The 15,422-nt window shown below is 39.8% G+C and overlaps 1 protein-coding gene across 4 annotated transcripts in view; it reads left to right on the top strand.

Annotated features, from left to right (window-relative positions):
• The window catches only part of ZNF568 (zinc finger protein 568), a 64,923-nt gene extending 51,017 nt beyond the window's left edge, over positions 1-13,906 (top strand). For all 4 annotated transcript variants that reach the window (XM_053605069.1, XM_053605068.1, XM_053605067.1 and 1 more), the window contains 3 exons: positions 7,530-7,653; positions 7,933-8,028; positions 12,488-13,906. In XM_053605069.1, the coding sequence (XP_053461044.1) occupies positions 7,530-7,653; positions 7,933-8,028; positions 12,488-13,854 (1,587 nt within the window). In that variant the 3' untranslated portion in view covers positions 13,855-13,906. The remainder of the gene's footprint in view (positions 1-7,529; positions 7,654-7,932; positions 8,029-12,487) is intronic.
• Positions 13,907-15,422: the final 1,516 nt, after the last annotated feature.

Below are 15,422 nucleotides of genomic sequence, written 5' to 3'. Positions count from 1 at the left end.
CTCTGTTGTTTTCTTATAAATGATATCTTTTTGCCCCTTATGTTTAACTCTCTCTTCGGTTAATTAATTAATTCTAGGGTATGGTGTATGGTAGCGGTTCACTTTTAATTTTTTCATATGGAGAACTAATATCCTGGGTCATTTATTGAAAAGGCCATTGCAAAGGATTAGGCAGACTACACAGTCTGAGGGAATGGTCCCCACAAAACTGCCATCACTTCAGACACCAGCTGTAAAGTAAGGGGTTCCCATAACTAATCTCAGTTCAGATCAGCTACCTACAAATTTAGGGGTTTCCACAAACTACCCTCAAGTGAAAGACTTAAAGCTATTAAATTCAAAGTCACATTTGTAACAGGGAAATAATACATTTAAATCAGCAAAGAAAAGAGATGTACAAGGTGGGATCTGGGAGGGTTCCAGACATGAAGCTTCTATTGTCCCCAGGGATATATTATTTTCCCATTATTAATGTGTAGCAAGATACACAGAGTGTTGTCAATCAGGGAAGTGCACCCATGTGCCAATGTCCAGTTTTTATTGAGGCTTCATTACATAGGAATGATTAATTGAATCATTTTCTGTTGATTTTTATGAATCATTTTCTACGTGCTTGAACTCTGTTTCCAACATCTTCCCGCCCTCCTTACCTGAAAGCCTAAAGCCCCAAGACGATTACATGGTTGGTCTTTTTGGTATTGCCAGCCCATACCATGAGTCATTGCATTAGGATAAATTAACAGATGTAGTTTTAGGGGTCCACCATAAATAGCAAAGACACTCCTATCACTTAGGAAATCCAGATGCTTAGAGGTTCCTTCCCAGGAGCCAGGACCTCCCTTTGGAGGCCACATTCTGTACTACACAGTCATCATCCCCTTGTCATAAATTAAGTTTCCCTATCTCTACATTGGTCTGTTCTGGCTCTCATTTTTTAATCTGTTTGTCTGTCTATTCGTATCCTAACCACACATTATCTTGTATAAAGACAGCTTTGTAGTAATGTTTGATATTTGGCAAGTCATGTCCCTCTTACCAGAGAGTCTTGTTTGGTAGGAATGTCTTAATTGTTCTTGGCCTTTGACTTCCCCATATAAATTTTAGAATTGGCTGATCAAGTTCCTTAGAAATCCAGTTGGGATATTGACTGGTGCTGCATTAAATCTTTGATCAGTTTGGGGAAGGCTGACATTTTTATAGTATTGAGTCTTCCTCTCCCTCTCAGTGGTGTAACTCTTTTTATATAGGTCTTGTGTAATGTTTTTAAATAATTTTATGGTCTTATGCATCCTTTGTTCATTTTATTCCTAGATATTTTGTGTTTCTGTTAGAATAGCATTAATCTTTGAATAAAATTTTTTCTTTGTTTCTGGTATACAGACATGCAGTTGGGTTGTGAGGTACTGATTTTTTTTTTTTTTTGTAGAGACAGAGTCTCACTGTACCGCCCTCGGGTAGAGTGCCGTGGCATCACACAACTCACAGCAACCTCTAACTCCTGGGCTTAAGCGATTCTCTTGCCTCAGCCACCCGAGCAACTGGGACTACAGGTGCCCGCCACAATGCCCGGCTATTTTTTGGTTGCAGTTTGGCCAGGGCTGGGTTTGAACCCGCCACCCTCGGCATATGGGGCTGGCGCCCCACTCACTGAGCCACAGGCGCCGCCAGAGGTACTGATTTTTATATCCATCCAGCATGCTGAACTTTCATGTATTCTAACATCTTATAGATTATTTTGGATTTAGGGTCGTCTAACTAAATGATCATATCATTGATGAATAAGGATGCCTTTTGTCTGTAAATAATTATATTTATTAATAATGATTTTGTTTTCTTTCTTTTTTCAACCTTTATTTAGTTCTAATTCTTATCTTACTGCATTGGTTCCACCTTCCAGAATAGTATTATGTGGTAAAAATGGGCACCCTTGTCTTATTCCTAGTTTTAGAGGAGATAGTTTTGATATTTCTCTTCTACTTACAATGCTTGCTCTTGTTTTTTTGTAGCTGTCCATTATCAGGTTAGGGCCATTGCTTTTTATTCCTAATTTGCTCTTGAGTTGTTATCATAAATTAATACTGCATTTTTTGAAATACCTTTTCTACATTTCTCAAGATGATTGTAGCATCATTAAGGTCTTGAAATGATCTTTGTTAATGTGCCTAATAACTTTAAGACAGATACTTTTCCTCCTGAAGGATGCCTCCATTTTTTTTTTGTCACAACCTGTACTACTAACTGAAGTGACTGGGCCTGAGTGTGCACATCCAAGGCACGTGGAACCACAGGTCAGAGAAGGCACAGACACCAAGGAGCAGCTCTAATTACAAACACTAGCTCTCAGGAACTCTGTGTCTATTCAGAACTAAACCTATCACTGCCTAACTCTTGTAAGAAGGCCCTGGAAATGGAAGAGTTCTTCCAATGTGTCAGGAAAGGCTTTATTAGCATTTAAAAGGCAAACAGAAGACTTCTCCTTCTTTTGGCAATTTGGTGCAAGATAAAGCGATTTCAAACTTGTCTTCAAATAAAAAATGAAACAAAGGCCAACTGTGATAGGTGAGCAAAATAGATCAAAACTTAAATACCAGCAACTCCCACTCTTCCAACTTAGCAAAGCCCCCAACTCGTGCACTGTGGTGAGGCCTACGGTGCTTGATTTGGCTTCTTTCGTGCCAGCAAACAGTACTATTTCTTCATCACATGGAGAAGCAAATGATTCCCTTTATTGCAAACAGAGGGGGTCACAGTATCACAGCAACATTTGTGATCCTTCAGAATTAACACACCTTGGTAGTCAAAATAAAATTGATGTCTCCCTGCTTCTTGCTCAAGACATACAAGATCTGAGCAGCAACAAGGACCCCCTCACCTGCAAACAAAGGGGATAAAGGTTTGCTATCAATTCACTTGCAGGTAGAAAAACACTTTCCTCCAAAGAAACTATTTATTTAGAATAAAGCAAAGGCAGCTCAAATATGCAACTTTGTCTTTTAACGGGAGCATTTAGTCTACTTACAGTGGTTGTAATTATTGACAATTAAAAGTATCATTCTTTTGTTTTTTATTGTATTGTATTATCTTACTTCATTTTCTTCTCTATGACTTTGAAAGTTGTAAACTATTTGTGTTTATTTGGTGATGACCTTATTAAGTTTTTTTTAAATTTTTTTTTTATTAAATCATAGCTGTGTCCATTAATGCAATCATGGGTACTGTGTGCTGGTTTCATATACAATTTGAAATATTTTCATCAAACTGGTTAACATAGTCTTCATGGCATTTTCTTAGTTATTGTGTTAAGACATTTAGCGCCTGTGGCTCAGTCGGTAAGGCGCCAGCCCCATATACTGAGGGTGACGGGTTCAAACCCAGCCCCAGCCAAACTGAAACCAAAATATAGCTGGGTGTTGTGGCGGGCGCCTGTAGTCCCAGCTACTCGGGAGGCTGAGGCAAGAGAATCGCTTAAGTCCAGGAGTTGTAGGTTGCTGTGAGCTGTGTGAGGCTGCGGCACTCTACCGAGGGCCATAAAGTGAAACTCTGTCTCTACAAAAAAAAAAAAAAAATATATATATATATATATATATTCTACACTTAGTAAATTTCACATGTACCCTTGTAAGATGCACTGTAGGTGTGGTCCCACCAATTATCCTTCCTCCACCCATCCTCCCTCCTCCCTTCCCCTTCCTCTCCACTTTTCCCTGCTTCTTGGGTTACAATTGGGTTATAGCTTTCATATGAAAGCTATAAATTGGTTTCATAGTAGGACTGAGTACATCGGATCCTTTTTCTTCCATTCTTGAGATACTTTGCTAAGAAGAATATGTTTCAGCTCCATCCATGTAAACATGAAAGAGGTAAAGTCTCTATCTTTCTTTAAGGCTGCCTAATATTCCATGGTGTACATATACCACAATTTATTAATCCATTCGTGGGTCGATGGGCACTTGGGCTCCTTCCATGACTTAGCAATTATGAATTGGGCTGCATAAACATTCTGGTACAAATATCTTTGTTATAATGTGATTTTTGGTCTTCTGGATATATACCTAGTAGAGGAATTGTAGGATCAAATGGCAGGTCTATTTTTAGATCTCTAAATGTTCTCCAAACATCTTTCCAAAGGAATGTATTAGTTTGCATTCTCACCAGCAGTGTAGAAGTGTTCCTTTTTCTCCACATTCACGCCAACATCTCTGGTTTTGGGATTTTGTGATGTGGGCTAATCTTACTGGAGTTAGATGATATCTCAAAGTAGTTTTGATTTGCATTTTCTGATGATTAAGGATGATGAGCATTTTTTCATATGTCTGTAGGCCATGCACCTGTCTTCTACAGAGAAGTTTCTCTTCAAGTCCCTTGCCCACCCTGAGATGGGAGCACTTGTTCTTTTCTTGCTAATATGTTTGAGTTCTCTGCGGATTCTGGTTATTAAATCTTTGTTAGAGACATAACCTGCAAGTACCTTCTCCCATTTTGAGGGCTGTCTGCTTGCTTTACTTACTGTGTTCTTGGCTGTGCAGAAGCTTTTTAGTTTGATCAGGTCCCAGTAGTGTATTTTTGATGCTGCTTCAATTGCCCAGGGTGTCCTCCTCATAAAATATTCACCCAGGCCGATTTCTTCAAGAGTTTTCCCTGCACTTCCTTCTAGTATTTTTATACTTTCATGTCTTAAGTTTAAATCTTTAATTCAGTGAGAGTCTATCTTAGTTAATGGTGAAAGGTGTAGGTCCAGTTTCAGTCTTTTACAGGTCGCCAGCCAGCTCACCCAGCACCATTTGTTAAATAGGGAATCTTTTCCCCACTGAATATTTTTAATTGGCTTGTCAAAGATCAAATAACGGTAAGTAGTGAGGTTCATCTCTTGGTTCTCTATTTTGTTCCATACATCTACCTTTCTGTTTTTGTGCCAGTACCATGTTGTTTTGATCACTATCGATTTATAGTATAGTCTGAGGTCATCATCTGCGAAGAGTGAAAGTTTGATCTCTTTTGACCCTATATGGATACCCTTGATCGCCTTTTCTTCCCTAATTGCAATGGCTAAGACTTCCATTACAATGTGAAAAAGCAGTGGAGACGGGAGGTGCCTGTGGCTCAGTGAGTAGGGCGACGGCCCCATATACCAATGGTGGCAGATTTGAACCCAGCTCTGGTCAAACTGCAACAAAAAAAATAGCTGGGCATTGTGGTGGGTGCCTGTAGTCCCAGCTACTTGGGAGGCTGAGGCAAGAAAATTGCCTAAGCCCGGAAGTTGGAGGTTGCTGTGAGCTGTGATGCCATGGTATGCTACCAAGGGTGATAAAGTGACACTCTGTCTCTAAAAAAAAAAAGCAGTGGAGACAATAGGCAACCTTGCCTGGCTCCTGATCTGAGTGGAAATGATTTCCATTTAACTCCATTCAATATGATATTGGCGTGGGTTTGCTGTAGATGGCCTCTATCAGTTTAAGAAATGTCCCTTCTATACCAATTTTCTTAAGTGTTTTGATCATGAAAGGATGCTGGATATTATTGTAAGCTTTTTCTGCATCAATTGAGAGAATCATATGGTCTTTGTTTTTTAATTTATGTGATGAATTATATTTATAGATTAACGTATATTGAACCAGCCTTGAGACTCTGGGATAAAACCCACTTAGTCATGGTGTATAATTTGTTTGATGTGTTGCTGGATTCTGTTTGTTAGGATTTTGTTGAATATTTTTGCATCAATATCCATTAGTGATATTGGTCTATAATTTTCTTTTCTTGTTGGGTCTTTTCCTGGTTTGATGTTTGCTTTATAGAATGTGTTGGGTAGCTCCTGGTTCTGTGGGCTCCATCAGTCTTTATGCCTCCAGTGGATGAGGGGCTCCATGTTTTCCAGGCTGTAGAAAAAGAATCTGCTGAGGATAAGTCAGAGTGAGCCCTTCAGGGCTCAGATCAGTGCCTGACATTGGAGAAGTTGCTTCTTCTGAATCTGTTATGCTATAGTTGGATTCCCTGGGACTCAAAGAAGATAAAGTTTTGTTCATGCTTTATCAGATTTCTCAGAGAGAGAGAGAGAAAAGTAGACTTGGGGTGGGGGTGGGATAAGGGAGGGCAGGGCAGGTACATTGCCAAATGCAGGCACAGGATGGAAGTCGGGGATTCATTTCAATCCTTTGGAGACTCAGGTCAGTCTTGGAATTCAAGACTGCTTTTTTTTTCTCTTTGCTTTCTCTAGAAAAATCCAATAGGACACCAGAATTTATTCCTCCTATCTAATCGTAACTTTGTACCTATTGGCCAACCCCTTCCCATCCTTTCCATCTCTGGTGGCCACTGTTCTGCTCTCTGCTTCTGAATGCATTCTTTTTGTTTGGAAAACTTGAAAAGATTCCTTTTCCTGAAACTTCCTGCCTCTCTTAGGAACTTGCTCCTCAGTCCTTCCCATTCCAGTCAATTTTGCCACCAAAGGCTGCTGTCCCTAAAGTATCCCTCTAATAAGTGTTTAGGTATTCAGTAGCAAACCACTTAGCATTTCTTAAGGGCATATCCTTCTACCAAGAATAAACATTTCTTAAGGGTATATCCTTCTACCAAGAATAAGAGTACTGATGGAGCAGGAAAACTGACCCTTGCTGTAAATTTTATATTTACATTCTTAGAGCTAGAACTTGATGAAGTATGAGTGGTTAAGTGGAATCATGTTGCACACTTGGGTTTCCCAATTAGACAAGAAGGGAATTAATGTTGATTTGTTTTAGTCTTAGCATCTGCCAGTATCTCTAGCATTCTGAGGGTTTTAGGACTAGAAATACAGAGATATGCTAGATTGAGTGTATGGAGTTATAGGATATTCCCAAGGAGTCTTTGCCAGATGGGTCCATTTTGAAAGTGTGATGTGTTTGCTTACTTTGAGTCACATCATTGTGATTTTGGATCTTTTTCCATCAGATCTAGTAGCTTGGGAACAAGGAGAGTATTGTAGTTAGGGACAATCTCTGGTAACAGGAACAACTTAGCAAGAAATTATTGAGAAATAGTGACCGTAATAACTGCAAAAGAATCTTAGAGAATGTCTCCAAACAAGTGCTCCAAAATAAGAACACTGAATACATACGATGAGGTGTCATTAAGCCAGTAAAATAATGTTTAAGAATTTATGATGACATAGAAAAGTGGTTATGATTTTATTTCTTGAATGGAAGAATGGGGAGTAAGCAACGAGAAGCACTGTGTGCTGAACATAGGATGTGCTGTGCACTGTGCGCATGCATGAACAATTTCATTTAACTGGGAGCATCACTTATCTGGCCAGACCTGGGAGAATGATGGAAGTGCCTAGAGTTACGTCTTCAGGAGTAAGTATGCTCAAGAACCATGTGGGTACCTGACTGGAATCACCCTTGTTTCCATATTGACCCATCCATGTTGAAGGGTCCAGCGCAGCCTGTTTTCCCAGTGGAGCTCCCCTAATGAATTGCTTTCTCCATTTCCTTTTATACTGTCTTAAAGATTTTATCCATTAATTTCACAAATATATTTACTTGTGATTTCAGGGCTTGAAGTTCAAAGATGTTGTCATTTACTTCTCTCAAAAGGAGTGGGGATGCTTGCACACTACTCAGAAGGATTTGTACCGAGATGTAATGTTGGAAAATTATAATAATCTGATCGCACTGGGTAAGTTTGTGTTCTCCCACAAAATTCAGAATTCCCCTTCTGGAATTCTTATAGTTTTTTATTGTGAGTTTTTCCGTAAGTGCTTTTTAAATACCTGGCTGAATTAATGATTCTTGCTCAGCAGAATGGTTTTTCTCTTGTGAAGTTGGAGATGGGTTTTGTTAAGAACTCTTCCTCATTTGTGTCTTAATCTACTTGCTCCTTTTTCTTAATAATCACGGACAAGGCTTTAATTGTGATACCTACTCCATAACCTTCTTCCCTTTAATTCTTGAGCAGGACTTTCTTACACTAAGCCAAGTGTGATCTCCTTATTGGAACAAGGAAAAGAACCCTGGATGATTAAAAGGAAGGAAATGAAAGAATGGTGTCCAGGTAAGCAATAAGGAGTCACACTGGGGAGGCTATAATTTGTATTAAGTCACCTAAATGCCCTGTGAGAAGGCAACACTTCTGAGATGTCAATAGTAAAGTTCCCTAAAGAGGACTAACATCTGGGGAAGACAGTCAAGGGTGTTTCAGCTCAAGGCCCTAAAATTTTAGTCCATTTACTGTACTCTTTCACTACCCTTCTATCATATTTCCCTCTCATTTCATATAGGAGGTAACCTCCTCCCTCCCTGCATTTTACTTGCACTTGGATCCACTTTTATCCTAACTTTAAAAAATAACTTTATTAATAAGTAATTCACATATTATAAAATTCATCCATTTAAAGTACATAGTTCAGTGGTTTTTAGTACATTCTTAGTGTTGTGCAACCATCACAACGTTCTAATTTTAGAACATTTCCATCAGCTTAGAATGAAATGCTGTACCCACTAGCAGTTACTCCTGCACATGGTCCTAGGCAGTCACTAGTCTACTTTCTGTCTGTATAGATGTGCCTATTTTGTACATTTTATATTAAGGATAGCACACACGATGTGTAATTTATGATTGCCTTCTTTCACTTAGCAGAATGTTTTCAAGTTTCATTTATTATGGTACGGATGTATATCAGTACCTCATTCTTTTACATTGACAAAATAGTATTTCATGGTATAAATATGGGTCTGACAATTAAATTTGCGAACTTATCCTAGAAAAAGTGATAACGTAACTCATGGCTGAATATCACTACAGTCACCTTCAAATTACTTCCCTTGGGAAGCTATGTACCAATGCCAGAGCCTAGTCCACCCTTCAGAGCAATTTTTTTTGGCAGTCTCATCATGTCACCTTCAGTACAGTGATATGGCATCACAGCTCACAGCAACCTCAAACTCTTGGGCTTAAGCAATTCTCTTGACCTCAGCCTCCCAAGTAGGTGGGACTACACGCGCCTGCCATAACGCCTGGCTATTTTTTTTTTTGTTGTAGTTATTGTTGTTTAGTGGGCTAGGTTTGAACCCGCCAGCCCTGGTGTATGTGGCCAGTGCTCTAGCCACTGAGCTACAGGTGCTGAGCCCCTTTAGAGCAATTTTGGAACTTTTTCTGGAATGGCCATCAGAGCTGTTATCTCATGGCACAGAAAAATATGCAATAATAGGCCAGGCGAGGTAGCTCATGCCTGTAATTCCAGCACTCTGGGAGGCCGAGGTGGGTGGATTGTCTGAGCTCACAGGTTTGAGACCAGCCTCAGCCAGAGCAAGACTCTGTCTCTAAAAAACAGCCAGGCGTTGTGGCAGGCACCTGTAGTCCCAGCTACTTGGGAGGCTGAGGCAAGAGAATTGATTAAGCATAAGAGTTTGAGGTTGCTGTGAGCCATGACGCTATGGTACTCTCCTGAGGGCAACATAGTGAGACTCTGTGTCAAAAAAAAAAAGCAACAATAATAAATGCTATTCAGCAAGACATTGCTACACATCAACAAGAACACAGAAGAGAGACACTGGTATACCTCCCCAAAACCCTACATTGGTGATGAGGGAATGGAAATACTCAGATCTTCTCACTTACTATCCTCAGCTTCCATTAGAATTTTCTCAGAATTGCATAAGATTTTTGCATAGAAGAATTGCATAAGTTATGTAAAGCTGTTAGTGCTCTAGAGGACAGGTGTAGAGACATGTACAGATACACTCTAATGAAGGTGGCTGGCCTGTGCTTTGCTGCTGTGTGCATGGGAAATAATGTAGGAAAGCATGCAGTGTCCTATATTGAAGCTGGAAGGGATTAGGGGCAGGATGACATGCCTATCACCTATTACATAATTAAAAGCATGCAGTGATCAGTAGCTGGGTGTTGTGGTGGGCGCCTGTAGTCCCCACTACTCGGGAGGCTGAGGCAAGAGAATTGCTTGAGCCCAAGAATTTAAGGTTGCTGTGAGCTGTGAAGCCATGGCACTGTACCAAGGGTGACGGAGTGAGACTCTATCTCAAAAAAAAAAAAAAGCATGCAGTGATCACTGTGAATCTCAAAGATTTCTCCTTATTTTATTGTTAGTATTATTTCTCCTAATTTTATTATTGTTATTATGTTGTTTATTTCCACCTGATTGCCCTTAATCTAGTGATTATTTTATTTGACATGAATTGAACTATGTGCTGGGGACTGGTGAGTGAAAGAAGTATTACACTAGTACTGCGCCACTTTGTGGGAAATCATAGCACCAGATAAAGTGATGACAAATAAGTATGTCATTCCACTCTTAAGGAAAAAAGATTATAAGGGCAAAGAACAGTGTACTTGACAGAACATTGAAATATTTAGAATGAGAGAAACTGGCTGTGCAGAGATCCTAGAACAGAACATTCATTGGAGTAAAACACTGTTTCAAAAGATCTAAGATGAGAAAGCAATTGACATGATATAGGATTGGATGGAAGCCAACTTAGTGAACACATGGTGAGTGAAGGTGAGACTGCCTCAAAATGAAGGTGATAGAAATGCAGGTTTCAGATAATGCAGAGTTTTGCAGGTCTGGTAGGAAAGTTTAGATTTTATCTAAGTATAGGGCAAGGGCACAGTAGTTGGACAGCGTTCTCACACTTCAGTTGCCCCAGAATCATTGAGGGAGATCATATAAAAATACCAGTGGCTGTTCATTCAGGCAATAAATAGTTATCAAGTATTTACTTTAAATAGGCACAATGAAGGCTCGGTGCCTATAGCTCAAGCAGCTAAAGCTCCAGCCACATACACCAGAGCTGGAGAGTTTGTATCCAGCCCATGCCTACCAAACAACAATGACAACTCCAACCAAAAAAATGGCCAGACATTGTGGTGGGTACCTGTAGCCCCAGTTACTTGGGAGGCTGAGTTAAGAGAAGCAATTAAGCTCAGGAGTTGGAGGTTACTGTGAGCTGTGATGCCACAGCACTCTACCCAAGGTGACAGCTTGAGGCTCTGTCTCAAAAAAAAAAAAAAAAGAAAAGAAAAACAAAAACAAAAACAAGGCACAATGAGGGGCAGGCAGACAATACAAAATTTAGCCCAGCATTGTGGTGGGCACCTGTAGTTCTACCGACTACTCAGAAGACTAATGTAAGAGGATTGCTTGAACCCAGGAATTTGAGGTTGCTGTGAACTATGATGCCATGGCACTCTACCCAGAGCAACTAGAGTCTCAAAAAATATATATATTAAACAAGTTAAAGTATACTGTAATCTCCTGTTGAGTTTAGAAGTGAACTATACCAGTGTCTACAATATGGCTTAATGGATGGATAGATATATAACAGAGCCAGATGGGAATGTGAAGGTTCACTGTCTAATTCATTCTTCTGCATGTTTGAAGTATTTCATAATATTAGAAAAGTAGATAAGATGATGTGATGATGAATGTGTGCTGAGAAAAAATAGGGTAAGTAGGGTGGCACCTATAGCTCAAAGGAGTAGGGTGCTAGCCTCATATGCCAGAGGTGGTGGGTTCAAACCCAGCCCTGGCCAAATAGAAAAAAAAGAAAAAGAAAAAATAGGGTAAGTAAATTGATAGGGGTCCTGTTCTGTAAAGGGTGGTTTCATAAGTTGGCATTTTAATAGAGGTCAGAATGAAGTAATTGAATGAGCCATATTGGTATCTAAGGAAGATATTTGTAGGGAGAGATTATGAAAGAGGGGTGTATTTGGCAAGTATGAAGAACACGTCAGCCAATGGGAGAAGATAGGAAACAAGGTCAGAGAGAGGTAGTGTGTGACAAGCTTTTGGAAGGCCTTGTACACCACTTAAAAAGACTTTTGACTATTGGGCGGCACCTGTGGCTCAAAGGAATAGGGCGCCAGCCCCATATAACAGAGGTGGCGGGTTCAAACCCAGCCCTGGCCAAGAACTGCAAAAAAAAAGAACTTTTGACTTTTACTCTTTATGAGAGGGGGATCCATTGGAGGATTTTGAGCAGAGAAATGACATGCTCTGACCTATTTTAACAAAATGCTCTGGTTACTGTGTTGGGTATGGAATATTAAGAGTGCAGCAGTAAAAAATGAGGGACCAGTTAAGTTAGTATTGTGTTACTCTTGGTGAGAGATGGCTTTAGACAAGATGGTAGAAATATAGGCAGAGAAGAAAAGTCAAAATTTAGGTATATTTTGAGAATAGAGATGAGAGAATTTTCTGTCTTAGTCATTTAAATTTTTATTTAGTCGTGGGTGGTTCGTGGATGTTGTAGTTTAAATAAGTTTCACATCTTGTACATATTCTCAACAGAGGTGAAGAATGACTGCCTTTTTCTTTATAAGCTGTCTCCATTTTCTCTGTTCTCATTCTCCCTGCCTTTTTTCTCCAAATTGCAGTGTAGCATTAGAGTTATTTAAATTATTCACTATTTTTAATTTGCCATTTGTGCTGCTTTAGAACATGTCTCTTGCAATGGTGAAAATATCTCCTGTTTTCTTTCTTGTTATCTTACAGACCAGGAGTCTGGAGGAGAAACCAACAATTTATCTCCAAAAGAGGACAGTTTTGAAATTAAGTCCTTGCAGCGGGATATAGTCAGAGATAAAAGAGAAATCAAATGTCAGGTGGAGAGACGGCAGGGGTATCTGGAGGGACTTTTTACCCAAAATGTAATAACCTCTGAAGAAAGATCCACATCCCTTCAGTGCACAGCCCACAGAGAGCATCAGAGAGTTCATACTGGAAAGGAATCCAGGTGCCAGTCACATCCTATTCATCCTGAAAGAATTCATAATAAGGAAAAGGAATCTGAATGTGGGAAAATCTTTAAGAGTAGATCGGACTTGATTAAGCATGGGAAACTTCATGAAAGCAAAAACAATAAGAAATGTGCCTTTATTCACGAATCTGGAATTACTCAACCTCAGAGCATTAATACTGTTGAGAAACCTCATAAGTGTAAGGAATGTGGGAAAGCCTTTCATTCTAGTTCACAACTTAGTCATCATCAAAGGATACATATAGGTGAGAAACCCTATAAATGTAAGGAATGTGGGAAGGCTTTTCCATCTACCACACAACTTAATCTGCATCAGAGAATTCATAGTGATGAGAAGTACTATGAATGTAAGGAATGTGGGAAAGCCTTTACCCGACCCTCACACCTTTTCCGACATCAGAGAATCCATACTGGTGAGAAACCCCATAAATGTAAGGAATGTGGGAAAGCTTTTCGTTATGACACACAACTTAGTCTTCATCAGATAATTCATACTGGTGAAAAACACTATGAATGTAAGGAGTGTGGAAAAGTATATAGTTGTGCCTCACAGCTGAGTCTACATCGAAGAATTCATACTGGTGAGAAACCCTATAAATGTAAGGAATGCGGGAAAGCTTTTATCTCTGATTCACATCTTATTCGACATCAGAGTGTCCATACTGGTGAAAAACCCTATAAGTGTAAGGAATGTGGGAAGTCCTTTTGTCGTGGCTCAGAACTTACTCGACATCAGAGAGCTCATGCTGGTGAGAAACCCTATGAATGTAAGGAATGTGGAAAAACCTTTACTTGTAGCACAGAACTTGTTCGACATCAAAAAGTTCACACTGGTGAGAGACCCCATAAGTGTAAGGAATGTGGAAAGGCTTTTATCCGCAGGTCAGAACTTATTCATCATGCAAGAAGTCACAGTGGTGAAAAACCCTATGAGTGTAAGGAATGTGGGAAGGCTTTTAGTCGTGGCTCAGAACTTAGTCGACACCAGAAAATTCATACTGGTGAGAAACCCTATAAATGTAAGCAATGTGGGAAGGCCTTTATTCGTGGCTCACACCTTAGTCAACATGAAAGAATTCATACAGGACAGAGGAATGAATGAAGAAATGTGAGAAGGCTCAGAATTTTGACATTAGAAAATTCATACTGTTTTGAAATGTAATAAACCTATAATTGTAAGGAAGATGGGAGGCATTTGAGTCTAATACTAAATATCAGAACTCATAAGTATATATAAGGCCTGAAAGACACCTTTGTTTAGGGCCAGAATTGATTTGTTACTGATGAGAAACCTTATAAATGTTAGGAATTGGGAGGAGTTTATGTTTCTGAATTATTATATCTCAAAGTTCTGTTGATGAAAAATTGAAAACCTCATGAGTGTAAGAAAAATGAGAAGGCCTTGTCAGTGGCCAAGTCATTCTCAGGGAGTTCATAAAGGAGAGAAGCTTAGGAGGGCAGTAAATGTGTTAGAAAAATTAACCATTCAGAGTTATTACCCTCAGCAAACCAGAGGATTCTTAATATTAATGCTATTTGTGTGCGACACCAATTTTCTTTAACAAATCCTTCATCTGACAATTAATACTTGAAGAATTTTATATTAATGTTAAAAATGCAGCACATTCTTTTTTTTTTTTTTTTTTTTTTTTTTTGACACAGAGTCTCACTTTGTCTCCTTCAGTGGAGTGCCTTGGCATCATATCTTATGGTAACCTCAAACTCTTGGGCTCAAGTGTTATCTTGCCTCAGCCTCTGGAGTAGCTGGGACTAAAGGCATCTGCCGCAATGCCTGGTTTTGTTTTGTTTTTTTCTTTTTTTTAGAGATGGAGTGTCATTCTGGCTCAGGCTGGTCCCAAACTTCTGAGCTCAAGCGATCCACCCACACATTCTTCATCCCATTCAAATCTTATTAAATATTTGGAAGCCAATTCTCTAAAATTAACCTGAACTGAATCAATATAGGAAAAGTTTGCTGGGCGCAGTAGCACATGCCTGTAGTCCCAGCTACTCGGGAGGCTGAAATAGAAGGATTGCTTGAGTCCAGGAGTTCTGGGCTGTAGTGTGCTGTGCCAATTGGGTATCTGCACTAAGTTTGGCATTAATATGGTGACCTCCCGGGAGGGGGGGGATCACCAGGTTGCCTAAGGAGGGGTGAACTGGCCCAGGTTGGAAATGGATCAGGTCAAAGGTCCCATGCTGATCAGTAGTGGGATCATGCCCATGAATAGTCACTGCACTCCAGCCTGGGCAACATAGCGAGACCTGGTCTCTAAAAAAAAAAAAAAATATATATATATATATATATATATATATCTTACAGGCCAAATTAACTGTGTCTATTAAATACTATATTTTGCCATGTATAATGTGCTACTATGTATAATACGGCACCCACCTTTTGTACCAAACTTTCAGGAAAACACCTCTTGAGAAAGAAGCCAGCTTTTGACTAGGAGAAACACATCTGGGGAGGGCTAATGCTTCCCTGGTAGACATGCAGATTGCACCCCCTTTCCACAGCCACCTGCTCTATGAAGGCTGCTCATTCTCTCCTAGGAGCCCTTCCCTCCCGGCTACATTGGGGTCATTGGTGAGATGGCCACACATGTGGCACGAGAGGAGGGAGCTTCTGAGTCTGCTCTGACAGCCGGGCAGGTCCCTGGAGCC

This window comes from Nycticebus coucang, chromosome 10 (assembly GCF_027406575.1).
Source record: "Nycticebus coucang isolate mNycCou1 chromosome 10, mNycCou1.pri, whole genome shotgun sequence".
NCBI lineage: Eukaryota > Metazoa > Chordata > Mammalia > Primates > Lorisidae > Nycticebus > Nycticebus coucang.
The sequence above is the reverse complement of the archived record's forward strand: the minus strand, read 5'-3'. Positions and strand labels throughout refer to the sequence as shown.